This window comes from Epinephelus lanceolatus, chromosome 4 (assembly GCF_041903045.1).
Source record: "Epinephelus lanceolatus isolate andai-2023 chromosome 4, ASM4190304v1, whole genome shotgun sequence".
Taxonomy (NCBI): domain Eukaryota; kingdom Metazoa; phylum Chordata; class Actinopteri; order Perciformes; family Serranidae; genus Epinephelus; species Epinephelus lanceolatus.
The window spans coordinates 1,439,758-1,467,682 of NC_135737.1; the positions used below are offsets into that span (position 1 = coordinate 1,439,758).

Here is a 27,925-nt window from a genome sequence, read left to right on the forward strand (position 1 = left end):
AGGGCAGATATTTTTTTCAAGGGCACAGGGCCAAATGAGGAGGGCACGAGGGTCATGGCCCTCGTGGCCCTCGTGAAATTCCTGCCCTGGTGAGGACTCTAAAACTTAACCAGAGCATTCCTCAGCATGAGGGTGAGTAGATAATGGCTGAATTTTCATTTGTGGGTGCACTATCCCTTTAATGTTGTAATGCTAAAATGTTACCATACGCATCAGTGGATGGTCCCCCTAGGGGCATATGGGTGGTTTAATTATATGTAGGATTTTAACAATTATAAAATATATCAGGATAATTATCGTTAGCATTTCATTGCCCAGCCCTACCTCACTACCTCACTGTGTTGGTGGATTTGTCTTGTACTGGTGGTGGGTGTGGTTTGTAGGGGTGTGTCATGTCAGCTTCAAACAGATTTTGGCCGGCTGCAGCTATACATGTCTCGGATCTGAAGGTGAAGGTTTATCATTTACTTTTTATTCTGTCTGATGTGTTTCAGAATATGGGGGTGTGTGGAATTGATCAGTGCAGGCCTGTGTTTCATATCTGCTCCCTGTGAGATAATTGGTAACAGAAAAATGAAAAACATCAATTAATCTGTAAGCATAGTGAGGAGTGTGCAAGGACAGAAGATAGGAGTGCTATGGAGAGATGGCATTAAGTGCCAGGAGTGCGAGTGGAGAGGGGTACAGTGTTAAGACCATTGCTTCTGCAGAGAACATGCTGAGTAATGAGCTTGGTACATGCTTGACAGCTGAATAGCACATTGCTTGATCTAACATTATTATATTCTGAACAAAATGTGGAGAATATATACCTGTTTAAGAATTATTTAGTATAATCATTTGACATTTAGCCAAAGTGAAGAGTCAGAGGGGGATTCTGCTCCCACCTGAGTTGCAGTGTGTGTTAGCTTGACATACTAAACACAGCAAAGCACAGTACTCCATGGTTCAAAAGATGTAGGTGTAGATAATTATATTATGAAACACAAACCCATATAGTATGACCATATAAAAAATGTAATTTGAATGATACTTATATGAAGCGGGGTTCAAACAACACGATATCAGCTTGATTATAGTCTGACGCAGGTCGTATGGTGTCAGTTCGGGATCATGAACGACAATGAGTGTTGTGTGCGATAATGCATCGTTTTATCTCGTGTAGTGTGTCATAGTAGACGACAACCGACGCCGCATCTGGGACGCCTCATGATGATTTCCTGACAGAAAGTCTTTAGTGTTTGATTTTTTTTTTGGTTTTCCACAACTCTTTCCTTCACAGCTGTCACTTTGACCAATAGGAACACAGGAATACGCGATCTGCTGCTGTAGGCAACTGCGTGGAAACAACACCCCCGTTTTATTGACAATTCCTCTAGGGTTGTTACCACAACGGAGTAAAAAAGGAAAAATGATGGCATGAAACAGTGGAGGCACTTTAGTAGTACTGCCATTGGCATCAAGCTAGCAAAGAATGTTATTTCTTCATAATGGGGATATAAAGGAATAAAATCCACAAATAGTGACGGGGCCTGTACTCACCACAACTGCAGAGGGTACCAGCTTCATTTGAAACAGACTACATTAGAAATGGGCCTTTATTTCCAGATACAGGCCTTTATTTCTCATTCCCTTCCTAAATTTTTATTTTTCCACAGGGAAAGCAGGTGTACATCAACATATAATGTCTGTCAATTGTATACAATAAATATACATATTTTCTCACATTAACATATGACGGGGCATTAACAGAGAAATAGATAAACAAAAGAAAAAGTAACAAAACAAAAAATATAATAATACATTACAATATAATACAGTACAATTAATCGTATTATGAGTAGTGACTAAGGCAATAACAGATACAAGAAAATAACAGTACAAAACACCTGCATATTATAGCTCTTTAACCCTGACCAGCCCTGTCCCCACAGATCTTTCTCTAAATTTAACTACATGCTGGATATTTCAGATCAATACATAAAAACAAAACAAACGATGTTTACTCTGCTTTGAGCAGCAATTTGTCACATTTCCTCTTCGTTTCTACCTTTTCAGAGGCAGACTTACGCTTCCTTTCGGCCTCTGCTGGTGGGGCAAGCAAAGGCTGCTTGCTGCTGTCGCTCTCTTTATTTTCCATATCAAAACTCATGTAGCTGAATCACTCAGGGCCTTACAAACTACTCGTACTTTCAAATGCAGAGGGGGGTTGGGACGAGGCGGGACGAGGAGCAGAGGAGTGTCAAAATGGAGCGAGGGGATTGGACGGAGGGTAAGAGAGAGAGAGTGCAAATTTGAGCCAGGAGTAACTCCCATTCGGACCGGATGGCTATGATTGGTCAATTTGCAGACCTGCAGCCGCCAGAGAGAATGGATTTTTTGTGGTTCCTTTTGCTCTTCACATTGTGTAGCTAGCACTATTGGGCCATAACTACCATCTAAATGATGTTAATAATAATCTTTCTAATCTTTCAATCTTTCTAAACGTAGACCATAGTTTTAAACCAGCATCATTCATGATGTCTCCTAAGCTATGGATACCTGAATTGAACCTATAAGGTGAGATAAAATGTTCTCCACCAGACTATAAAATACTGGAGTATTAGCATGTCATTTAGATGTCCAATTATATATCTTTTCCATTTTCCTAAAATTTTGAATTGCATTATTATTGAACCGTACTCCAGTTTACATTTACTAACAGAAAGACCTGTAAACAAAAAGCCATTTAAAGGATCCGGTGCCACCAAATTCTTCTCAATATTAAGCCATGGAATTGAAGAGTTCTCACTAAACCAATTTAATAAGGGATGGATAGTAAGAGCATGAAAATAAGGTTTAAAGTTAGGTACTGATAGACCCCCTAACTCCTTCTTTCTTTGTAAATTGGCTAATTTTATTTTAGGGCCTCTCCATAAAAATCTGGTAATAATACAATGTATTTTGTCCCAGTATCTCAGAGGTTGTGCTAGAGGTAACATGTAGCTACAGAAATTGATTCAAGGAAGCACGTTCATTTTAATTATTGAAATTCTGCCAGACAAAAAATAGGTAGCTTATGCCATCTTTCCAAATCATGTTTGATCATGCTAAGAGCACTATTATAGTTCTTAGAGATTGTTTTTCCAAGGATGTAAATACATTTATTCCTAAATATTTAAAGTGAGACGCTACTGGGATATTAAACTTTGCACACTCATCATTGCTCATAGAATTGAATGGTAACAGAGAGGACTTGGACCACTTTATTTTATAGCAAGAGACATAGCTAAACTTCAAAAATATTGAGGATGTTTTGAAGAGAGTACTTTATATCAGAAAAAAATAAAAGAATGTCATCGGCAAATAAGGAAATGTGATGCTGAGTGGATTTTATTTTTATTGGTATGATGTTTGGAGATGACCTAATAGACTGTGCCAAAGGCTCCAGTGATAAAACAAATAACACTGATTTATTTTGAAGGGAGGAGAGTGTATGTTACCAGTAACTACACTAGCTGAAGGATTTACACATACAGTTTTGATCATATTAATAAATTTAGACCCCAAACCAACTAAGTAGACCTCCAACTGAATAGCAAGTGTCTTTGAAAATAATTAAAAATCTGCATTTAATAAAGACAGAGGGCAGTAGTTAGCACATCCTTATCTTTTTTAAAAGAAGCGTTATTAGTGCCATATTTACATCTCTTCCAAAAGATCCTTTCTGAAAAGCTGTGTTAAACATCTCTAATAATGGTGGTCCCAAAAGGGTCCAGAATTTTACATAGACCTCAGGATGTATGCCATCACTTCCAGGTGACCTGCCTTTATTCATTTTTGCTAAAGATTGTTTAAGTTCATCAAGAGATAAAGGGGCCCCTAACATTGATGCTTCATCTGTGGATAAAGAAGTTAAATTTAGTTTCTCAAGATAGTTGTCCTTACCTGATGCTAAGGAAAGATTGTCTTAAGTGTACAGCTGTCTATAGAAGTTGGAAAATCTTTGATTAATCAACTTAGGTTCTGATAACATGGTCCCAGTTTCTGATGTAATAAATCCTATATTTGTAAATTGATCATTTGTTTTTAATTTATCAGCTAAGAGCCTACTAGGGCGGTTACCATAAAAATAGTGAGTAATTCTATTTTTATATATGGCAAACTCAGCTCTCTCTGTTAGTAATAGTTCTACTTTTGTTTTAGTTAAAGACTTTGCTGTTTTCTCAGAGTAATTTGTTTGCGGAGATCGTTCTAGGTCAGATATTGAGGTTTCTAATTCATGTATTCTTCGAAGTTGTTCTTTATTCTGTCTAGAAGAATATGAACTTGCATTATTTCTTATGAAGCCTTTTATTGCGTCCCAGAGATACCTAGCATCATCCACTGAGTGACTATTAATCTTTAAAAATTCTGCAAGTTCCAGTTCAACTTGTTCACAGAAGTCTTGATTTTGCAACAAGGTTAAGTTACACTGCCACCTAGTGGCTCTTTTAGGCAAATTAGAAAACAACAGTTGGCATACATACATAGGCATGATGATCTGTTAGTCATGTGCTTTATTTCTATGTTTTAAACCAAAGAGATAAAGGAGGCAGACATAAAAATGAAGTCTATCCTTGTGAAAGTTTTGTGCCTATTGATTTAATGGTTTAGTTGTTTGTAGATTAAAGTGAGACTTACTTGTTTTATCCAATTTTTGATCCAGTATGGCATTCACGTCAGAACCGATTACTAATTCAAAATCATACAGTTCAGACAATATATTATTCATTCGAGTAAAAAAGTCATTTTCCTATGTGTTTGGCAGCCCTCTGAGCCACCCACAAATAGGACAAAAATATCATCAAAGACAATGAAATATAGAAAAAATGTTGTCCTATACTGACTCCTCACTCCGCCCCATCTATGCAGAGCTGTAACACATTTAACAAGGAGAAAGGAAAACGGGTCCTTGTCGCTTCTTTAAGTGACTCCCCAAATTTCAGTTGGCTCAGCTTAATTAATCATATTAAATCATTTCCAAAATATGTTCCTTAGTATTGGGAGAGGAAGGGGGAAAAACAAACAAATAATAAAGTTGACCTAAATCAAGAAAGTAGTAACCTGCACACTGACATAAAAGTTCATTCAGAAAAAAAGTCTCATGTCCAACTGTCCTCAAGTTACTGGTGTCCCCACCTCACCGTAACTGCTGTCAAAAAGTTTTTAGAATTTGACGTATTAAGAGAGGGTTTCACCTGTTGTTCGAAGAAATCCATCACCTCTGTTGCTCTGGTAAAGGAGTGTTTTTTTACCCCCTGGAAGTTACCAGCAGTTTGGCAGGGTAAATGATGCCATGTCTTGGTTGGCTGTGCGTAAAAGTGCCCTGACATCGTTGAACTGGGCCTGTTGTTTGCACTGCTCTGTAGTCATATCAGGGTAGATATGAATTCGTTGTCCTTGGTAGTTTAATTTACCTCCCATCGCTTGGTGAGATGCAATGTTGGAAAATAAATAATGTCCCTATCTTTTACTCTCCATGACAACAGGCTTATCATACTGTTTGCTATATGAGCAAAGCACATCTACTTTATACCTTGTCAGCTGAAGTATAAGCATGTATTCACACCGAATAGTTTTGTTAAAGGCGCCATATGTAAGAATGTGGCCAAAACGGTTACTGCGCTCAAATTCAAAATACTGCCGCGAGTCATGTCTGCCCCCCCTCCCCTACAGATTCGAGGTTGCTGGACAGTGGCACGCTGGAGACTGATTTGTTTGCCCACAGGTGGCTGCCGTGGCAGGGCCGCGTCGCCGCGTCCTTGATCTTTGGTTTTCCAGCGGACCGTTCGAGCAAGTCCGGCTTCTCTGCTGCTAACGCTGCTGCCGGGATACAGCGGAGGAGGAGCTGGCTGCTAATGCTATGTACCGGGACACTGCTAATGCTGCTTGCTGTGCTGCTAACGTTTGTTTCTCAAAAAAATCAGTCGGGTCGATGACCCACCTGCACATGGGTTACAATGTATGATCGAAAATGAATAACAGTTGAAAGTATTCGAAATGTCCATCCCCATCTTGCTATGATGCTAGTTAGCCAACTTTGGCTAAAGCTTACCTGTCGAGGAGAAGAGTAGCCACATTGACATCCGATTTCAAATTCTTCACCGCTTTCAACTGTCTCCACCGTTCAAAAGCATCTCCTATATAGACCCTCGCTTTGCCTCGAGTTTTGTCTTGGCGTTTTTGGGAATCATAACGAGGTCGTTTGGGTTTAGTCGCACCGTCAGCCATTGTAGCTCAGTCGTAACTGTAACTGATGCTGAGACTCTACTGACTGCGTGACTGGTAGACGGCGGTGGGTGGCGCAACAGGCCAAAACACAAATTCAAACATAAACATGATTTGCGGACTGTAAATTTTTTTTTTTTAAATGCGAATATTCTGGCTGTACTATTGTTGTTGGTGAGATCAGTATGTTATATTAACATTATTCCTTAGTCTCTGTGACATATTAGGATGATTTTACGACTATTTGCTTTAGATTTCTTACATATAGCTCCTTTAAGGACTCTGTTTGTTATGCCCAATAACAAACAACTACAGGCATTGCATTTACAAAAGTTAAAATTTAAATGTCTGATCTTTCCGCCACTGAAGTTTTCCCCTGACGTAAAGCAGAACATGGTCACTGTATTCTACACCATATTAAAGCACTGCTGCTGCTATTAATCTACAGTATTAACTCGGCAGCAGTTAATCACGAGTTACTGACCGTTCATGTTACACATAAACAGCGAAACATTGCCAGATGACATGGTTTGAAAGGCAAGAATTAAAACGATTGTGACTTGGGTCACAATAGACTTGTGCCGATTTCCGGTTTAAGAGCTCCACCCGGTTTAATTCACGTCAACCGGATAAACCGGAGGAGAGAGAGAGAAAAAAAAAGCTTTTCACATCGGCGGTGTGTCAAGGGACTTTATTCAACTTATCTTGCATTGTAACATGCATTATGACAACTTAATAAGGTTTATGTTTGTTTATAAATGAAGTGGAGGAGCCTACAAGCGTTTTGTTTAGTCTGTCTCAGAGGCTTCAGAGGGAGTCCCTCCGCTCCGCTCAGCTGTCCGCTGCTGCTGCTGCGAGAGATCAAATTTCATTGGGGGCGGGGAAAAGTGCCAGGGAGTCAGCAGTCATTCAGTTTGTTGCCCTAGTAACCTGTTTCCACTGAAGAAGTTCCTGGTACTATTTGGGGGGCTGGAACTACTACAGGAACGTCCTCTCGCTCGGCCCTCTCAACCGCCGTGTCTCCACTGAGAGAGCGGAGTCGGAGGAAGGTTCCCTGGGCTGTGTCCGAAATCATTCACTACTCCCTACTCACTATATAGGGAATTCCCTATATAGAGGACTATATAGGGAGCTCATTAAAACACTTTTGGTCACTACTCCGTCGCATAGTTAAGTACGTCATTACTGTCATTACTGTCGCAGAGCGATGTTGTCTGGTGGGTTTTCGAAATAAATAATACATTTTCCTTATGTCTGTCTTGCTGTTGTTTGTCGCAGTCTATGTTTGTTTCTTGTGAATTAGGCTGCTTTGTAATTGTTATTTGTAGAGTCTTGGCTTGCTCTGCTTTTATGTTTGAGTTGCTATGTTTACCTGTTACTATATTTTTATCTTATATCTTAAACTGCATGCAATGATATTGTTTTAAACCTCTAACTTTTTTATTACTTAGGCTGCCAACTCAGATCTAGCCAGGGACTGCGGATGAAAACTAGCCTTTTGGCTAATTCCGGTATATTTACAGTTCACTGTTCATTAATATGCATTGTCCCTGATAAATAAACAAATAAATAAATTCATTTGTGTGATAAATACATAATACTGAGCGTATTTCCCCACATGAATAAATACAAAAATAAATACAATTTCAGTTCTTTTAAATCAAGACTGAACACCTTTTCTCCTTGCCATTTTATTAAATCATATTAGAGGTTTTTGATTAATTCCTCGCACTGCACCGTAAGCTTTATTCTATTTAACTTTTTAATTGTACTTGTATCTCCGTTTATAATAACGTTTTTTCCTCCCTAAATCTACCCCCAACTGCCGTTTTATCACCTTCATAAATGTCTCACGCTCGCCATAAATGTCTCGCACTCGCCATAAAAAACAAACTGCCAAAACCGGTATTCTTTCCTGTCCTTTTCGGTCATTTTACAAACAGCAAAATGTTGCAGAAATGCCAGCAAATGGTACTGTAGTTTTATTCTTCGTTACAATTATCCAAATAATTTTGATAAGAAGAAAACACATAACCAGAGAGAGAAGGCTAAGACGTGCTGCTCTTGCTAGACTAGCAAGACGTCGTAGAATCGTAAGTGAAAAGATTATGCTAGGCCTGTACATTTATATTTAAAATAGATAAACAAACCATCATTTCTCAATTGTCAATGTAAATTTTCAGTGTCAGACCAGTGGTCAAATGACACCCCCTCCTGGGGAAAGTTAAACATGACAATTTTGTTTTTCGCATCACATACAACAGTGGTTCTCAAACTTTAAGGACCCCTAAACTGATATGAATTAGACCACAGACCCCCATTTTATAAGATTTTTATCTTGTAGATATTATTACATAAAGAAGTATATTGAAACCCATGGCCAGAATATCTGTCATTGTGTTACTTGGATGGAATTAAAGTGAAAATAAAAACCCCTGGGTGTCAGACCCCACTTTGAGAACCACTGACATACAGTAAACTATTATAACATGTATAACTATTATTATCACAATGTGATCACATTGTCACATAGCTTTTATTCACATATTTAATTTCATGACAAGTTATTAGTTTTAATATCTTTTTTTGTTATTAGTATTTACGAGGTGCGTCAGAAAAGAAACAGGACTGGGGTCACAAAAAAATTATTTCAAATCTAAACTACAAAATACAAGTTTTCCCCTTCAGAATAATCCCCTTCGAGTCTAATGCACTTTTCCATCCTTCTCCGCCTCCATGCACTCCTGGAAGGATTCTCCCAGGATTAAATAAATAAACACCTCCCTACTCAAATGACCTGGCTCCAGGTGAATTTTTTTGGCTACAGGTGATTTTTCTCTTGCGGAAAAAAAAATCACCTGGAGCCAACCCCCCCCCCAAAAAAAACCCCACCTTTGGAAAAGTGCGTTAGACTCAAGGGGGATTATTCTGAAGGGGAAAACTTGTAATTTGTAGTTTAGATTTGAAATAATTTTTTGTGACCCCAGTCCTGTTTCTTTTCTGACGCACCTCATATTTATTTTTTACAGCGTGGCCCGTCATCTCAGTATTGTGTCCTGAACTGCCAACTGCCATATTCTTTGATGGCCAAAGTGATCTGACACCCGACTTCCGCCTCTCCAGGCCCACAATCGCCAATCTCATTTAGTCCCTCCGCTCTCCAATTCATCATGGCTGGGGTCATGACCTGGAAATCCTGGTCTTCCTATTTTGGCTGGCCAGTGCAACATCCTACCCTGTTGTCTCACGAGCGTTTGGCATCCCTCAGTCCACAGTCAATGATGTCATCCACAGAGTAGCAGACAAGATCATCAGCCTGAAAAACAGGGTCATCTGCTTTCCACCACCTGAGGAGCTTGAGATAGTTGGTGCAGGCTTTCACCGTCTTGCTGGTTCTGCAGCATTTGCGAGGGTTGTGGGCAGCATTGATGGCTGCCACATTAGGATAAAACCACCAAGTGGAGATGCCCAGTGTTATTTCAACCGTAAATTGTCAGTTCATTGACATATTTGTAGGCTACCCTGGCTCAGTACATGATGCTACCCCCATCCTCTACTCACTCCACTGGCTTTCCGTCTCCACCAGGATTGAGTACAAGGTTTCCCTCCTCACACATCAATGTATCCATGGACATGCCCCCCCCCCTTCAAAGAACTTCTCAACCCACAAAACACAACACGCTCCCTCCGCTCCACTCACTCAAACCTCCTCCACATACCCAGAACCAGACTCAGGACCATGGGAGATAGGGCCTTCTGTGCTGCTACCCCACGTCTGTGGAATGCCCTCCCTGACACCTTGAGGGCACCACAATCCACTGACTGTTTTAAAAAAGGTCTTAAGACATTTCTTTTTAGCAAAGCTTTTGGTCCCCCTTAGATGTTTTTTGTTTTTAAGCCTTTTAAATAACTGCTCATCTTGTTTTTATTCCCCTCCATTCCCTTTTTTTATTATTATTATTTGTTATCGTTCTTTGTTTTTAACCTGTACTGTTGCACTTTGAGATCTCTTGATGAAAAGGGCATTATAAATAAAATGTATTATTATTATTATTATTATTATTGTTATTATTATTTATGATGCCAGGGTTCTCAAAAACAGCCCCATTTATGTCCATAGTCTGTACCCACCTGAGGGCTACTGTATTTTAGGGGATGGAGGATATCCCTGTATGTCAGAGCCCATCGCCGTCATCACACCATACAGGGAGCCAGTGAGAGGTGCAGTTCAGGCCAGGTTTAACCGGCACCACGCAAAGGTCCGTTCTGTCATTGAACGGGCATTTGGCATCATGAAGACGAGGTGGCGCTCAATCTTTTTCAATGCCCTGGAAGTGCACCATGTTTTTGTTGTGAAGGTCATCGCATGCTGTGCCATTTTGCATAATGTCTGCCTCAAGAATGGCGACATTCTTGAGCCTGTTGAAGAGGCACTGGGGCCAGATGATGGAGGCGGTCAGCTTCAGCCAGACTTGCAGTGTGGGGAACGGCTGCGTGGTCGCATTGCTGCTGCTCTCTCAGCACCAAATAACCCTCCTCTAGCTCTTCAGGATCATGACTATTGAGACACGTGCAAGTGAAAAACCTTCAATCATCAATCATCTTCAATCAGATCAATCATTAATATATCATAAGTTTTTTGGTGTAAGGTTCATATAATGTAAATAGTTTCCATTGCTTTTGCTAATAGTGTAAATAGTTATTAACTGTGACAACCTGCAAAGTGCTCCCAGTGCCGTTTGGAAAATACTTTATTTCAGAATTTGTTTATGAATTTTTTTTCATTTACATTTTTTCAATAATCTTTTCTAATAAATTCACAAGTCTTTCCTCCCTTGCCTCCGCTCTCTTGGCCCTATCCTCTGCCCTCTTCTCCTCCCACTCCAGCAGCTCCAGTATCGGGTCCCTCTTCTGCCTTTTTGATGGCCCTGGCTCTTCGGGCTCTGGAGTCTGACTCCCTGGCTCTGATGGCACTGAATCGGGGGAGGCTGATGCCGACATTAAAGTGTTTTCCCCCTAGGCTGAGGCAATGAGGCATGGAGGCTGGATGGATGGCCTCCCACTTATTGCCTCATCCATGAGGGAGAACCACTTCCAGTTCTCAGCCGTGGCCTCCCCCGATTCGGTGCCCCTCCCTGACGGTGGCTTCCTGACCTCCTGCACACATTGCAATTTAATACAGCAGAGGAATTACTCAAGGAGAACAGTACCTGATCTTTCATCTATGCTTTCGCTATTTAGGACTATTGGTAAAAACAATGAATACAAACCTTGTACGTCTTCTTGAGATTCTCCCACTTCTTGGCTGCTCGGGCAGGGCTCACCATCCCAGCCAAACCCATCTCTTTCAGTACAGCTCTACAACAATACAAAACCTAACAAGTGGATTGAAAAACAAGAAATTAATCTATCAGTATCATCAACAATGTTGATATATGGGAATATAGTAAAAGGATTAAGAGTAATTTTACTTTTGTTATGAATTCACATTAAAATAAGATACTCCTTCAAAAGAATTTGACATAACTCACTTCCATCCAGCTGCCGTGGCAGACCTTTTGCCTGAGAAAAGGTGGTCCCTCTCTCTCCTCAGGCGAATTAATTTGGCCACATCATTGTCAGTCCCTGAAGAGATTACATTTATTGAAAATTAATATTTCTGTAGTGCTTATGTGACACTCCAATTAGGGCTGCAACTAACCACTATTTTGATAGAACTACTCACTGACCACTGAATTGATTAGTTGACTAATCTGATTATGTATTGCATAATTATTATATTACTCTAGCTTTTAAATTTAGTGCGAGGTTGCTTTAATTATGTGCACATTAATAATAAACACAAGAAAGATGATAATTCATTGAAAATTACATTTTAATCAACTTTGCTGCTGATATTTAGCTGCTACAAAAAGTAAATAAAAACGATTAATGTGTTCGGCTTTTGGTCTATAAAATGGTGAAAAATGTTGATCACTGTTCCAGTCCAATCCAATCCACTTTTATTTATATGGCACATTTTAAAAACACAGGGTTACCAAAGTGCTGTACAACAAATGTAAAAGAACACAGTAAATAAATAAAACAAGTATTTAAAACACTGAAAATACCTAAAAACAGAAAAACAACCAACCAGTGATTCAATCGCAATACAAAACATAGAGAGACAAAAACAAAAACAGAGACCGAGACAAAACAGAGATCAGACAAACTCTCATGATGGATTAAAAGCCAGGTAATACAGGTACGTTTGTAAGCGGGACTTAAAAGTTTCCAGGGTAGGGGCCATTTTGACGTGGGAGGGTAGCTCATTCCATAATTTCAGAGCTACCACAGAAAAAGCACGGTTGCCCCTTGTTTTTTGTCTTGATTTTGGGACAACGAGCTGCAAAAGATCAGCGGACCTCAATACTCTGGAGGGGGTGTAGATGTGAATAAGGTCCGCGATATAGTCAGGCGCCAGCCCATTTAACGACTTAAAAACGAACAACAAGATCTTAAAATTAATTCTAAAATGGACAGGGAGCCAGTGGAGGGAGGCGAGAACGGGGGTAATGTGGTCATGCAAGGGAGGCCTGGTTAATACCAATATAGAGAGCGTTACAGTAGTCCAAACAGGTCGAGATAAAAGCATGAATCAAGTGCTCAAAGTCATTAAAAGATACTACACTTTTAATTTTAGATAAAAGCCTCAGATGATAAAAACTGGTCTTCACTACAGAATTTATCTGTTTATCAAGTTTAAAACCACTGTCCATTTTAACGCCGAGGTTGGTGACTATGGGTTTTAGATAGGGCTGGAGTGGACCCAGGTCTATAGGAGGGACATCACGGACCCGACTGGGTCCAAACACCATAACCTCAGTTTTGTCCTCATTCAAGTTTAAAAAATTAAAAGCCATCCATGACTTGATATCTTTTAGACATTCTAGTAGAGGTATCAGGGAGCTGTTATTATTTCTTTTGAGTGGGAGGTAGATTTGGGCGTCGTCTGCGTAAAAGTGGTAAGCGATGCCGTGTTTTTTAAAAATCAATCCAAGGGGGACCATGTATAAAGAAAAAAGCATGGGCCCGAGAATTGAGCCTTGGGAACTCCACAAGACCTAGTCTCACAGAGAAGCATCTCCCAGACAGATACGACCTAAACCACTCTAAGCCAGCATCTCTGATACCCACACAGTGTTCCAGACGAGAAATGAGAATTGTGTGGTCAACTGTGTCGAACGCAGCAGAAAGGTCTAAAAGCATAAGAATGGCAGAATCACCAGAGTCAGTAATTAATAAAAGATCATTAAGAACCCTTAAAAGTGCAGACTGTGAAATGCTTTGAAACCAGACTGAAAAATCTCAAGGATGCTGTTTACCTCCAAAAACGACTGCAGTTGTAAGAGTACAGTTTTTTAAGCTTTGAGATAGGCCTGTAATTAGACAGGACCAAAGTGTCCAGATTAGGTTTCTTTATGAGGGGTTCCACAACAGCTTCTTTAAAATATGTGGGTTCAACACCTGAAGCAAGACTGCTATTTATGATTCTTTGGACATTAAGTCCAATAGCCTCCCAGACCTCTTTAAAGAGGTGGGGACAGTGTCAGAAATTAGCAAGGGCCATGGGCCATTTGGCCCGCAATTTATCAAAAAATGCCCCCAAAAGCCATGTTCCAGGGGCCAAAATTGCCCCCAAGTTTTTGAAACAACTATATGTATTTATATTTTTAACAGTATTACAATCTGACATTAAAGTATAATTTTATTTTCATTAAATTAATTTACCGTCACGTCTACAACTCATTTTCCAGACATAATCAACGAGATTGCACTGATTACGTGAGAGTAATCTGACAGAGAAGGGGAGGGGGCTTTGCTGTACCATAAGTATAAATTAACCATTTCTTGGGTGATCTGTGTCTACACAATGACAAATTAATGAAAAATTAAGGTAGAATGAATGTTAAATTTTAAATTAACTTACTTCCAGGATTGCATCTAAGGAATTTATAGTAATTTGGCCTTTTTAACAGTAAAAGTAACTGTAATGTGGTGAAACATTAGTACTGCTATCAGTAGATTAATGGCTAAATCATCACATTTAAACTGGTTGAATTATAGGAAATCTGAGTGATATTTTGCAATCATAACTTTATGTAACCCATTATTTATTTCATTTATAGTGGTTTCTACTGAAGAGTGAAGACACTATCTTAGTTGGTTTTGCTTTTCATGTGTTTATTGTTAGAACATAATTACAATTTTTTGATGGCCCCCAAACATTTTGAAAATGCCCCCATTTTTTAGACCGTGGGGGCCAAAATTGCCCCCAAAATATTTTGTTAATTTCATACCCTGGGTGGGGAGGAGTGATGTCTGTGGGACAAAAAGAGGGTTTGAGTTGAGTGACAATTTTAGTGAGAGAAGAAAGCGACACAGGCTCAAACTGGTGTAAGGTAGCTGAGCAAGTGACAGCTATGGAGGGATCAAAAGAGGGCGGTGAGATATGGGCTCTGATACTGGCAACCTTGTCAATAAAATAATAGAGAAAATCCTCACAGACTTTAGAAGAAGCTTCCAGACAGGTGGATTGGGGAGCATTTAGAATAGAATCAATAGTTTTAAAAAGAACACGTGGTTTATTAAGATTTTGGGAAATTATATCAGAAAAATAGGCAGTTTTTTCTGCTTTAACAGTTCTCTGATATGTTCTCCAGCTTTCTATAAGAATTTCATAAGACACATGAAGGTTATCTTTCTTCCACCTGTGCTCAGCTCTTCTGCACTCGCGTCTGGCCACACGAGTAGTGTCATTGAGCCATGGTTCAGATTTGGGTCTGGGACGCATAACTTTGAGAGGACCGACAGAGTCAAGAGTGACGGCACAGGTGGAAAGAAAAGTTAATGTCAATTGCTCAGTGTCAAAAACAGCAGAGGGCCTTGTGTCAGACTGATTTTCATTCATAAAAACAGAAGAAAACTGAGCAGCGGTAGAAGGCTTTATGATGCGGCAGCGGCGCACAGGAGCGCGCGGTTTAAAACTCTGACAGGGCAAGTTAAATTCAAATAAAACAGGCATGTGGTCAGAAAACACTGCATCGTTTATCTGAACATTAAAAATGGGCAAGCCATAAGATAAAACAAGGTCTAACGTGTGTCCATGTTCTTGTGTGGGTCCAATAACATATTGCACAAAGTTAAAAGCCTCAATCAAATTTAAAAAGTCTTTGGCCAGCGGCTTCGAAGGGCAACAAACATGCACGTTAAAATCACCGACACACACAAGATCCTGTCGTAGTTTGTCATGATACCAGCCAGGAAATCAGAGAGGTCGTTAACAAAAACATTTATATATTTCGGCGGCCGGTAGAAAACCGCACAAAGTACTGGGTCCAACCGACCAAGTTCAAACAGGCTCAGTTCAAAAGAGGAGAAGGACATCGGCGGCAAAGGTTTGCAGCATTACCCATTTTTAAAAACAGTTGCTATTCCTCCTCCACGACCAGTGGTTCTCAGTGCATTAAGAAATGTACAGTCAGGAGGTAATAGTTCTGTGAAGGCAGGCAGCTGACTCACCCGCATTTATCCAGGTTTCCGTCAGGAAAAGTATATCCAAGGCGCGTGAGGTGAAGAAGTCCTGGAGAATTAAAGTCTTGTTCATCACCGATCTTGCGTTAACCAGCGCACATCTAGTCGAAGCCGGTGAAAACGCTGGGATTACGGCCGCATGAGCTGTCCGGCTCAGCGGCTTGAGGTTACGCCAGTTCACTCCACCAAGACGCCGGTGACAAGGCAGGCGAGGGCGCATAACATGGAGCGCTTCATACAGGCCAACAACAGTTACCAGCCAGGTGCCAACTGGAGCGAGGGCGCGCCGGGAGAGAAAACGGCAAAGATAGGCTCCATATTCCTGCGAAATCCAGCCGTGAATCTGTGCCACACCGGGTTAGGAGGCCAGCCAGGCTTTGATCCGGACTAGCTGGCCGCTGCGCGTCCCTCTGCGTCTGCGCCTCCGAGGGAGTGGAGCCCCAGCACGGAGCAGGTGAGCAGGGACATCCGCCAGAAGCGGAGGACGAGAAGTTTGTCGATCACCCAGACCATACTCTGCCAAAAAGTCCACAGTGGTTTTGATATCTAATAACTCCTGGTATTCATAAACCAGCAGAGAGTTTACGCTCTTTGTGACAGACGCCAGATACAGAACAAACAGCACAAAACTTGACAGAGTCAGGTGGCTTGCCAGACACACCGGCGCCATCTTGCCATCCACCCAAAGCCCAAAAAGACGTCCTCAAACCAACAGTCCACAACCTAAAGATCTCCACTTTACTGTCATAGACTAGAGAAACCAGAAAATATAAGAAGCTGGAATCAGAGAATTTGGACTTTTTCTTCTTCTTCTTCTTAAAAAAAAAAAAAAAAAAAAAAAAAAAAAGACTTGTCAATTATCAAAATAGTTGGCGATTAATTCAGTAGTCAAACGATTAATCTTTGCAGCCCTAACTCCAATGTAATTCTGTACAAAGGAAAGCGAACTGGATCACTAGCATGGATGTAACAGTTAACGTACATGTAACGTTAATACGTCCATGATCGGTAGCCGTGATTTCTGCCATAATGACACAGCACAGTGTTGAGTGATTTCGGACACAGCAGTTAAACAAAAACAGTTAAAATTCAACATATCATCGAAAGTCAGCGGAAATTTACTTACATTTGTATGTATTTCCCTGCTGCACCTGGTGCTCCTCCTCACTGTCCGCCATGTCTGCTGTCTGCTATTGGCGTCTCCGCAATGCATCATGGTACATATTGCTTGGTTGGTGACCATCGGTTGTACACTACTTTTCGCGCTGCATTGTGGGATACTATGGGTCCACTATATAGGGTATATTAATTTACACTAAACATTCGGACAGCACTACAAAATAGCGAACACACTATTTAGTGCACTATTTAGGGAGTAGTGAATGATTTCGGACACAGCCCTGGTGTCCTGCTGCGTCGCCTTCTTCTTGTATAACCTTGTGTGTATTGGCGGTTAATACAGCATTACCGCCACCTCGTGGATTGGAAGCGCATTACAACTGTAATGGGCTTATATTGAGAAAAATAGCTCAAATGCGACCCCCAGTGGTAAAATTAGGTATATAATTTGATATATTGGTTCGGTTAAATATTTGGCTTTAAATCAAACTGGTTGGAAAATTTTCAAACCGGCACAAGCCCAGTGCACAATCCATTGAAATAATAGCTCAGAATCTCACCAAAGCTGTCACATTAATCTCATGACTAGCTTGGTTGAGAGGAGAATAAGTGGTTTAGTAGTAGAGAGCAGTGATGGAAAGTTGCTAAGTACATTTACTCAAGTACTTAGGACAGTTTAAAGGTACTTGTAATTTTATTGAGTATTTCCATTGTTTCTTTATACCTCTACTCCTTACATGCATTACCTTTTAGAAAGAAGTATTATACTCTTTACTACATATATATTGAGGAAGCACCACACATTAGTATCAGCCAGTATTTGCCTTGTGAACTGCCATCTGCCTATTGGCAAATAAGATGACATTCATCAAAGGCGGTGGCTGATGTTTTTCTGTGGTGTCACATCAGTTTTGCCCCCTCCAGGTTGGGAGAGAGTTACTGCCTCACGCGAGGGAATTCAAGTATCTCGGGGTGTTGTTCATAAGTGAGGGTAGAAGAGAGTGAAATGGATCGGCGGTGTGGTGCGGCTTATGTAGTGATGCGGCTGCTGTGCTGGACTATTGTTATGAAGAGGGAGTTGAGGCGGAAGGCGAAGCTTTTGATTTAATGGTCCATCTACATCCCAACCCTCACCTATGGTCATGAGCTCTGGGTAGTCAAAGAGATGGCGGATACAAGCGGCCGAAATGAGTTTCCTCCGCGGGATGGCTGGGCTCAGAGATAGGGTATGGAGCTCAGACATCCGGAGGGAACTCGGAGTAGAGCCGCTGCTCCTTTGCATCAAAAGGGGTCAGTCGAGGTCATTCGAGCATCTGATCAGGATGCCTCCTGTGCGCCTCCTGCTGGAGTTGTTTCGGGCACGTCCCACTGGTAGGAGGTCCTGCAGGAGACCCAGAACACGCTGGAGAGATTACATATCTCATCTGGCCTGGGAACACCTTGGGGTCCCCAAGGAGGAGCTTGAAAGCATTGCTGGGGAGAGGGACGTCTGGGGTGCTTTGCTTGGCCTGCTGCCCCAGAGACCTGGCCTCAGATAAGCGGATGAAAATGGATGGATGGATGGATGGATGCTGACAGTAGCTTTGAAACTTCCACTTGATTTGTCTAACTCAGTCTGCTGAAGCTTCATAATATCTTCAGATTAATTTTGGAATACATTTGTATAGATGAGGACTACAGAGTTTGCCCATCACCTTACTTTGGAATCACATTCTTAGATCTCATTCTTTACCAATAGGCCACATAGGGCTGCATGATTTTGGGAAAAAATGAGAATCACGATTTTTTGGCTTATAATTGAGATCACGATTCTCTCACGATTTTTTTCAACATAAAGATTTATTGTGCTTATTTCCTGATACAAAAGGAAAAGTAACAAAAATTATAAATAAGTAATAAAAAAAAATCATTAAATAACAAAACCTATGATTGTGCCTGATACAAGAGACACAAGGCACATAAACTCTGGTCAGCAGAGAGGGAACACTCCTGTTTTGCAACAGCTGACAGCCTGACACTGACCGTAAAAACAATAAACTTTAGTCTCTTGTCTTCTCTTACAGCTTTTGAACAATTTAAACAATAATATCAATGTTGAACAACATTTTTCTGAGGTAGGTATTCCAGGCCTGGAATTAAGTCATTTTTAGGGCAAGGCCACTTCGGCATTTGATAAATACAAATTTATTGGGGCATCACGGCCGAAATGTGGGGCACCAAGGCCAAAACCAATGGCGCAATAACAATATGTGCTAATTACATTGAATGAAGACAAAACAATGTATGTGTTGAAAAACAGTTCTGAGTTTATTAAAACTGTAAACTGAACATTTGACTTTTCCACAAAATGCTGTGTGATAAATGTTATTAAAATTAAATTAAAATGTGAACAATTCATAATATTCATTGTTATTGTTATGATAAAATAAAGTCTAAATGGACTAAGGAAGATCAAAATTAAACGTTTCAACACCATGCATTTGACAGGAGTATTCACCTAACATAGCCTACATATCTTTAATTATATAATTATTTATATCTCTCTGTATATTTTTACACAAATCCCCAATATTTGCCTTTAAAAAAATCCTCTTCCTTCATTTAATTTGACAATGTTTATTGTATTGTAATATATGTATTAATTCTCTACAGGACCTTTAATATGTGTTCAATTTATTAAAAAACAAAAAAAAAAAAAAAACCGTTTTGGTGAACCCTGCAGCAAAGTGAACCCTCTTCGCCAGAGAGGATCTTTGCCTCCCAATTTGTTCCTGGCGGCAGAGCAGAGTGAACCGTCTTTCTTCTCAGAGGATCTTTGTCCCATGCTCTCCGTGCCCGCAGTGTAAACAACTTTCGCTGGCGATTTGACAGTCACTAGAAGGACATTATGACCCTTTGTAAAAGTTTCTGTGTGGTACCTGTGTTGTACAGAGCTAACGTTAGCAGCTAAGGACTGAGAGGCTGTCCGGTATGTGTGTGTGTGTCTGTGTGAGGAGTGTCAGTACGTTAACTTTTAAGGGGTCCTCCTCACTTTGTCGGCTCTCTCCTGCTCTTGTTGCTTTCCAAACTGCCGGCCGGCTGTCGCGCTGCATCACGTGGTATAACGTTGCTTCGTTGAGAGCGCTTGTTTTCATGCAGATGATGTCCCGACTCCCGGCACGGGCGGGGCTGGCAGAATCGCCGTCATTGAAAAATCAGATCGCATATGCATATGAGTCGAGATCACGATTTTATTACGATTAATCGTGCAGCCCTACATCATTATACACATAGTTGTGTGTGCCCTATTGATTTTAGCGACCACTGCCCAGTGGGCTGCATTAGAAATTGTAAAACAAAAAGAATGGGACCGCAGTAAAACTTTGTTGAACAGGCTTTCTTACATGACCCACATATCAGTGACCTCTCTCTCGTAAGTCTCATCCCAGATGCTGACCTGGCACTGCAATGCTTTTTGTCTGTTTTTTACTCCTTAGCGGATAAACATGCACCAGTTAAGAGACTGAGGATTAAAAACAGATGTAACCCTTGGTTTAAAAGTGATTTAGGTGAGTTTATTTTACAAAGAAATAAAGCTTGGGTGCAGGCTAGATCCACTAGTAGTGATGTGGACTGGCAAACATTCAGACATCTTAGGAACAAATGCACTTACATGGTTAAAAAGGCTAACTCAACTTACTATTTAAAAAATCTGTCTGTCTGTGGTATTGGGCTGAAATGATTCCTTGAGTAACTCGAATAATTTGATTACTAAAAAGCCTTGAGGCAAATTATTTGCCAGCTAGCTAAAGTGTTGGAATATTTTGTAAATTAACAGCTTTGTGTTTTTTTTGTCTGCAAATGCTATTTTAAGTCCCTGTTAGTCTGGGTTTAGAGCTGGCCATAGCACCATTGCAGCAGCAACTGTGGTTTTTAAATGATATAGTTTCAGCGTTAGATTGTAGGAGACACTGTGCGACCTTGTTTATAGACTTGTCAAAGGCTTTTGATACTGTTGATCACATACTGCTTCTACATAAATTGGCCTTGCTGGGTTTTGATGAAGCATCATTTAAATGATTTCAGGATTACACACCGATAGAACCCAGTGTATAAATGCTGCAGGAGTGAATTCAGAGTATTTAAGATTGAAAAATGGGTCAATTTTAGGCCCATTGTTGTTCGCTTTATATATAAATCTGTGCCTCTTCTTTATGCTTATGCCCCATCGATAGAGGAAGCTGTATCAAACCTTCAGTGTGCCATTTGACTGCGTGCAGAAATCCCTAAAAAAAAATTTAGACTGATTTTAAATGAAACCAAAACTAAATTCATGATATTCACAAGGTCAAGGAAGTGTGATCTTGATGCCTCTTCCATCCGTTCCCTTAATGGCACCCACACTGAACGTGTTACAGATTACAAATACCTTGGCATCTGCCTAGACATCAACTATAATGTCAGTCTTAGATTATGGCGATATTTTGTAAATGCATGCAGCTCAATCCACACTGAAATCCCTTGATACAGTCTACCACAGTTGTCTCCATTTTATTACTGGGGATGGTTTTAGAACTTACCACTGTGAACTGTATCAGAATGTGTTATGGTCATCTCTCACTGATAGACGGGAAGAAACACTGTCTCCTTAAAAGCTACCCTTCAACATCACCTCTTTTAAAAAACAGATCCATCTCTCATCGCACACGATCACAGGAATTTTTATCCCTCAAAACTCCTAATCAGTACAGAGCTCAGTAAATTAGCTGTTAGTTTTTTAGCCCCACATAAATGGAACAAGTTACAAGACACATTGAAATTGGCCAGGTATGTAGATCATTTCAAGTATATGCTGGATGATATGGTTGTTTTACAGTGTGGCTGCTTTGGTTGACTGACACAGTAAAAACCTTTATTAACGCAGTTTCACATAAGAAAAAAAAAATCACTATTTTTACGACGCCTTTTGCTGCTTATTACAGTGGCTGACGCGAAAATGCAAATGGCCCTATCTAAAGCCAGTGTTTGGTTTGTCTGTTCTTGGCAACCCAGTCTCTCTCCTAAGTCGTCAAAATCTGGTGCTTTGGCAGTGACTTGCAGCGTCAGACACTGACAAAAAAAAGCAGTCTTTTAACGTTGTCATGATATGCAGCCATTTGTTGTTAGATTTTAATGGTGCTTAGTGGTGTCAGTGGGAAATGCAGCGGGACAAGAATGACAATTAAGGCGGCGAAAGTGCGAGTAGAGCGGGCAGGTGTGGTAGTGGATTGGTCCAACAAACACCGACCGCAACCCGCAAGACTATAAAGCCAAACCCAGTTCTTTTTTCCTAAACCTAACCATGTGCATGTGTTGTTGGAGGAAAAATAACATCACTTTGCAGTGTTACACTGACGTACTGTATTCAATTTGAAAGAGCCTCCATGTAAACATTAAATTTCCTGTGAAAACGGAAGTGTGTTTTGAAACAATGCACGTAACAGACAAAACTTGACACGGTGTCCCGGAACGCCAACGACGATTATTTCTACATATTACTATGATATTACTTTTATTGTTGTGGTTGTTGTAATGTATCTGTCCTTTATGGCAGACTCCATTCTTAATTATTTAACTTTTTCATCTTTTTCCTATTTTTTATTGCTGTTTTTAATACTTGATAGACATTCCTGCTACTTATTTGTTTTTATGGACTTTTTGTCATTTTATTGCAATTATATATTTGTATCCTTCCAGCCCATTGAATGTGAACTCAGGGCATTGCTGTAAAAGAACTTAATACTTAGTCAGTTTTCCCTGAATAAACAATGGTTGATGATGACATTACAAAGGGATCTCCAAATTTCCAGTATGAACAGGAGAAAATAATTGCAACAAGCAAAACCTCTTTTGAATGTTCATATGGACACCTGACTAGTGTTTTAGGACATACTTGAAGAAATGTGAAAGTGCAATTTTCTGTTCACTATGTCATCATTGTCTTTCCAAATCACTGAGCCATACCATAATTGGTATGGTAACATTTATGCCACAGTTGGTAGAAAACTTCTCTCACCCAAAGAGTTACCTACAGTGGCATACAAAGGTGTGGGCACCCATGGTCAAATTTTCTTTTACTGTGAGTAGTTAATTAAGTACAAGATGAACTGATCTCCAAAAGGCCTAAAGTAGAAGATGTGAAAGATATTATCCATCCATCCATCCATCCATCTTTTAACCGCTTCATCCTCTTGAGGGTCGCGGGGGGGCTGGAGCCTATCCCAGCTGACATTGGGCGAGAGGCAGGGTACACCCTGGACAGGTCACCAGACTATCGCAGGGCTGACACATAGAGACAGACAACCATTCACACTCACATTCACACCTACGGACAATTTAGAGTTATCAATTAACCTAATCCCCAATCTCTCCGGGCACTCCAGCTTCATCCCAAAGACATGCGTCTTTGGGATGAAGCTGGAGTGCCCGGAGAGAACCCACGCTGACATGGGGAGAACATGCAAACTCCGCACAGAAGGGCTGCCACACCTGGGATCGGACCAGGAACCCTCTTGCTGTGAGGCGACAGTGCTAACCACCACACCACTGTGCCGCCCCCAAAGATATTATTTATTTAATTATTATTATATTTTTGTTTTTACACTTCGGGGAAAAAGGAAAGGAGCACCATGCAAACGTATGGGCACCCCAAGACATTTGAGCTCTCATACAACTTTTATTAGGGTTTCAGCTTGTTGGAGCTATGGCTTGTTCACGACCATTATTAGGAAAGGCCAGGTGATGCAAATTTCAAAGCTTTATAAATAAAAGCAAATCATTTTCAGGTAGATGTGTCCTCATTTCATAAAGTATGTAAGAAATGGCAGTTGACATGAACTGTGGAGGTCAAGTTGAGGTCCAGAAGACCAGGAAAAGACTGCAAAAGACATGCAAGAAGATTTACCAGACTCTGGAGTGGTGGTGCACTGTTGTACTATGCAGCAACACCTGCACAAATGTGACCATGGAGTCCTCAGGAGAAAACCTTTTCTGTGTCCTCGACACAAAATTCAGCGTCAGAAGTTTGCAAAGAAACATCTAAACAAGGCTGATGCTTTTTTGGAAACAAGTCCTGTGGACTGATGAAGTTAAAATATAATGTTTTGGATGCAGTGAGCAAAGGTATGTTTGGAGAAAAAAGGTTGAGGAATTTCATAAAAATAACACCTGTCCAACTGTTAAACACAGGGTCGATCAATCATGCTTTGAGTTTGTGGTGCAGCCACTGGCATGGGGAACATTTCACAGGTAGAGGGAAGAATGGATTCAGTTAAATTCCAGCAAGTTCAGGAAGCAAACATCACACCACCAAAGAGCTGAAGATGAAGAGAGGATGGCTTCTACTGTACAATAAGACAATGATCCTAAACACACCTCAAAATCCACAATGGACTACCTCAAGACCTCAAAAGAGCAGTGCATGTAAGATGGCTTAAGAATCTCACAGAGGTAGAAGCCTTTTGCTGGAAGAATGAGTGAAAATCCCCTAAACGAGAGCTGAAAGACTCTTGGCTGGATACAGAAAGTGCTTAGAAACTGTGATACTTGCCAAAGGGGGCACTACTAAGTAGTGACCATGCAGGGTGCCCAAATGTTTGCTTTGGGCCTTTTTCTTATTTCGTTAAAAGATTGAAATAAAAAAAATAATCATGCTTAAAATGTTAATTTCCAGGAAATTGACGTTCAGCTGTCTACGACTTGACTTGAAAACTGACTCACTACAGTATGTTTCTGTCTCTTTCAGGTTCCTGTGAGCACAGCAAAGACAGAGTAAACGGTCATCAAGACATCATGAGGCAGCTCAAAGGCAAACCCAAAAAAGAATCGTCCAAGGACAAGAAGGAGCGTAAGCAGGCCATGCAGGAAGCCCGACAGCAGGTGGCCACCATAGTACTGCCTACACTAGCTGTAGTGGTGCTGCTCATTGTTGTCTTTGTGTATGTGGCCACCAGGCCTGGTGCTATAGAGTAGACATTAAAGGAACTCATGAACTCCCAAACTGACTGGACTTTGAAAACTGACAATGGCTATACCCAAAGGATTACTCTCATCACGTGACGAGCCTCCCTCTGTAAGGCCAGTGATTGGCCTAGCAATTTTTTTTAAATGAAAGCCTCCCTCAAACTGTGTTTCTTTGCTCTAAGCAGAGTTTAAGCTGCAGAAATAAAAAATCAAATTGAGTGGAGAAACAGTTTCTCCTTGGTGCCTTCAGATGAATGATGATGATGACACCAATTTAATCCTGTTCACTTGAGAGCAGCGGATGGATTCATGTTGATGTCTTACAAAATGATGCAAAGTCATGCATACCAAAGGACTTGTGCACAGCTTGCCAAGTTTGACCAGAAATGATAAAAAAAGAAACTTTTGTATCACTCTTTGGGCAGCACTCAAGCCTACCTGTATGAAAAGAAGGATTCAGTTTGCGTCTGCTATGTTTGAAAGCAACTAGAGGATCTTATTGAATGTAATCAGAGAATGTGTTATCATAAGTCCAGTTTGTTCAAACACATTTGAATTTCTTCATCTTTAATGTGAATGTTACCCAATTGTTTCCACTAAGTTACTTTATTATACTTTGAGTTACTCATGATATCTGTGCATATGTAATAAGGTGCCTTAACAGATTTGCAACTGTATTATTTCAGTTAAATAAATGAATTTTTAAAATAACTGAGTTAGTGTTTTAAGATTTTTAAATTTGTTTATGGTAAACTTGTATAGCGCCTTTCTAATCAACTGACTACTCAAAGCACTTTTTACACTATGAGTCACATTCACCCATTCACACACTGGTGGCATCATACAAGGTGCTACTCAGTTTTTAAACACACTCACACACCGATGGAATAGCCATCAGGAGCAAGGGTTCAATACCTTGCCCAGGGATACATCAACACGCAGACTGGAGGAGCTGGGGATCAAACCGCTTATCTTCCGATCAGTGAACAACCCGTTCTACCTCTGAGCAACAGCCGCCCCTCTATCTTCTGTAGATCAGAACCAGACAAAAATGAATCTCAGTGCTAATGTGTCTTGGTCATAAAAAAAATTGAGGTAGTATTAGACTGCACTGGGCTTAAGTCTTCATCTGATGGTCTAAATTTTTATTCATGAGACCATCCTGGTGAAATTGGTGTTGTTTCAGCTTATTCAGTCACACTCGCGGGATTCAGTTAGTCCTGTGGAAGTGGGGATTTACTCATGTCAGAAAGGTTACAAAAGGAGATTTTAATAATGTGCTTAAAATACAGCTAGTGTTAGTAACTAAGTATTGCACTGTGTACTTTTATTGAACTGTACTATTGAAGGAGTGGTTAAATGTGCTACAAGTAATGCACAAGTATTCTTTTTTAAAGAAACAAATACTTTTGTATTCCTTTTTCAAAGAGTTTTTCACAACTCTTCACTCAAGTATACTTTCGACCTAGTAATCTACTTTTTAATCCACTACATTTGCCACATTTACCTTGGTTACAAGCAATGTGCTGTAAATGTGAGGATAAAGCGTAGGGGTGGAGAGTGCATGTGGAGCACCTCTACTACAGATGCCAAAATGCCAGCTGTCTGAAAGAAAAAGAAGCACCACCTGTTTTTTGACCACGACCTATAATACACCGAGCACCTTCTCTCCTTCTCTCTCTCCTTTGCTAACACTCATGTCCTGTTACTACATCTCGCTAACTCGGCTGTACTGCATGACACTAACTCAGCTTCTTCTATGGAGCCTTTGTGCTCCACTGTCTCGCAGGTTAACTTATATCGCAGCAGTGCTTGGATAGTGTGACGTATGTGGTTGTGCTGCTGCCGTGGTCCTGCCTGATGCCTCCTGCTGCTGCTGTTATCATTAGTCATACTTCTACTATTATACACATGATTATTGTCACATATGTATACTATCAGATATTAATATATACTATATTAAACATATTGTACCATAATAGCTGTAATAAGAATTATAATATTATTACTTTAATGTTGTTGTAAGCTACTGTCATTACCATCTGTCCTGTATCTCTCTCTGTCTCTGTCTCTCTTTCTGTCTCATTGTGTCATACAGATTACTGTTAATTTATCATGTTGATCTGTTCCATATGACACCTATTGCACGTCTGTCCGTCCTGGAAGAGGGATCCCTCCTCAGTTGCTCTTCCCGAGGTTCCTACCACTTTTTTCCCTGTTAAATGATTTTTTTTCCTTATCTGCTGCGAGGGTCCTAAGGACAGAGGTATGTCATATGCTCTAAAACCCTGTGAGGCAAATTGTGATTTTTGATACTGGGCTTTATAAATAAAATAAAATTGATTGATTGATTGATTGATTGATTGATTGATTGATTGATGATGATGAGGGAGCAGAACCACAGACAGCTTCCAGCTACAATTCCTGGACACATCTGCCTCCACTTTCTAATAACAAAATGTAAAAAAGACAACAACAAGAAGTGCTTGAGTGCCTCCTCTTTTAACCTCCACAAGCATATTGCAGTTGGTTGCACATAGATCTACTGTGGGTGAAAATGCAGTTAGCTAGCTAATGTTAGTTTTTTTTTCATTTGTCATGTGTAATGTTTATCTTTGATGTTAGCAATATGGAAAAGAGAGGGGTAGAAAGGAAGAGAAGGAAAGACTGTGAGAATGTTCATATCTCATTTGTGTAGGCCTTCCTTATTTGTCAGATGAGCCCACCTGCTTTACTTCATTTAAGTTTCTTAAACAAGTGCAGTTTCTTTTTTATTATTTTGCACTGGCCCGTATAAATAAAATATAAATAGTAAAATGGCAAGTAACTTGTACTTATTTTTACTTGAATTTCCCCCCATGGTTATTTTTGCTTTTATACAAGTAATTTGTATAAAATAATTTGTAAGAAGAGTAATTTATGAACGTCAGGATAAGGCATGTCAACTTTTACACCACACAAATTGATGGGCGGGTGCAGGAGGATGCGCACACCATGGCCCTCA

The 27,925-nt window shown here is 40.3% G+C and overlaps 1 protein-coding gene across 1 annotated transcript in view; it reads left to right on the forward strand.

Annotated features, from left to right (window-relative positions):
• smco4 (single-pass membrane protein with coiled-coil domains 4) overlaps positions 1-25,632 on the forward strand; it is a 40,620-nt gene extending 14,988 nt beyond the window's left edge. The window contains exon 2 of the mRNA XM_033632218.2: positions 24,704-25,632. Within this exon, the coding sequence (XP_033488109.1) occupies positions 24,751-24,930 (180 nt within the window). The 5' untranslated portion in view covers positions 24,704-24,750 and the 3' untranslated portion in view covers positions 24,931-25,632. The remainder of the gene's footprint in view (positions 1-24,703) is intronic.
• Positions 25,633-27,925: the final 2,293 nt, after the last annotated feature.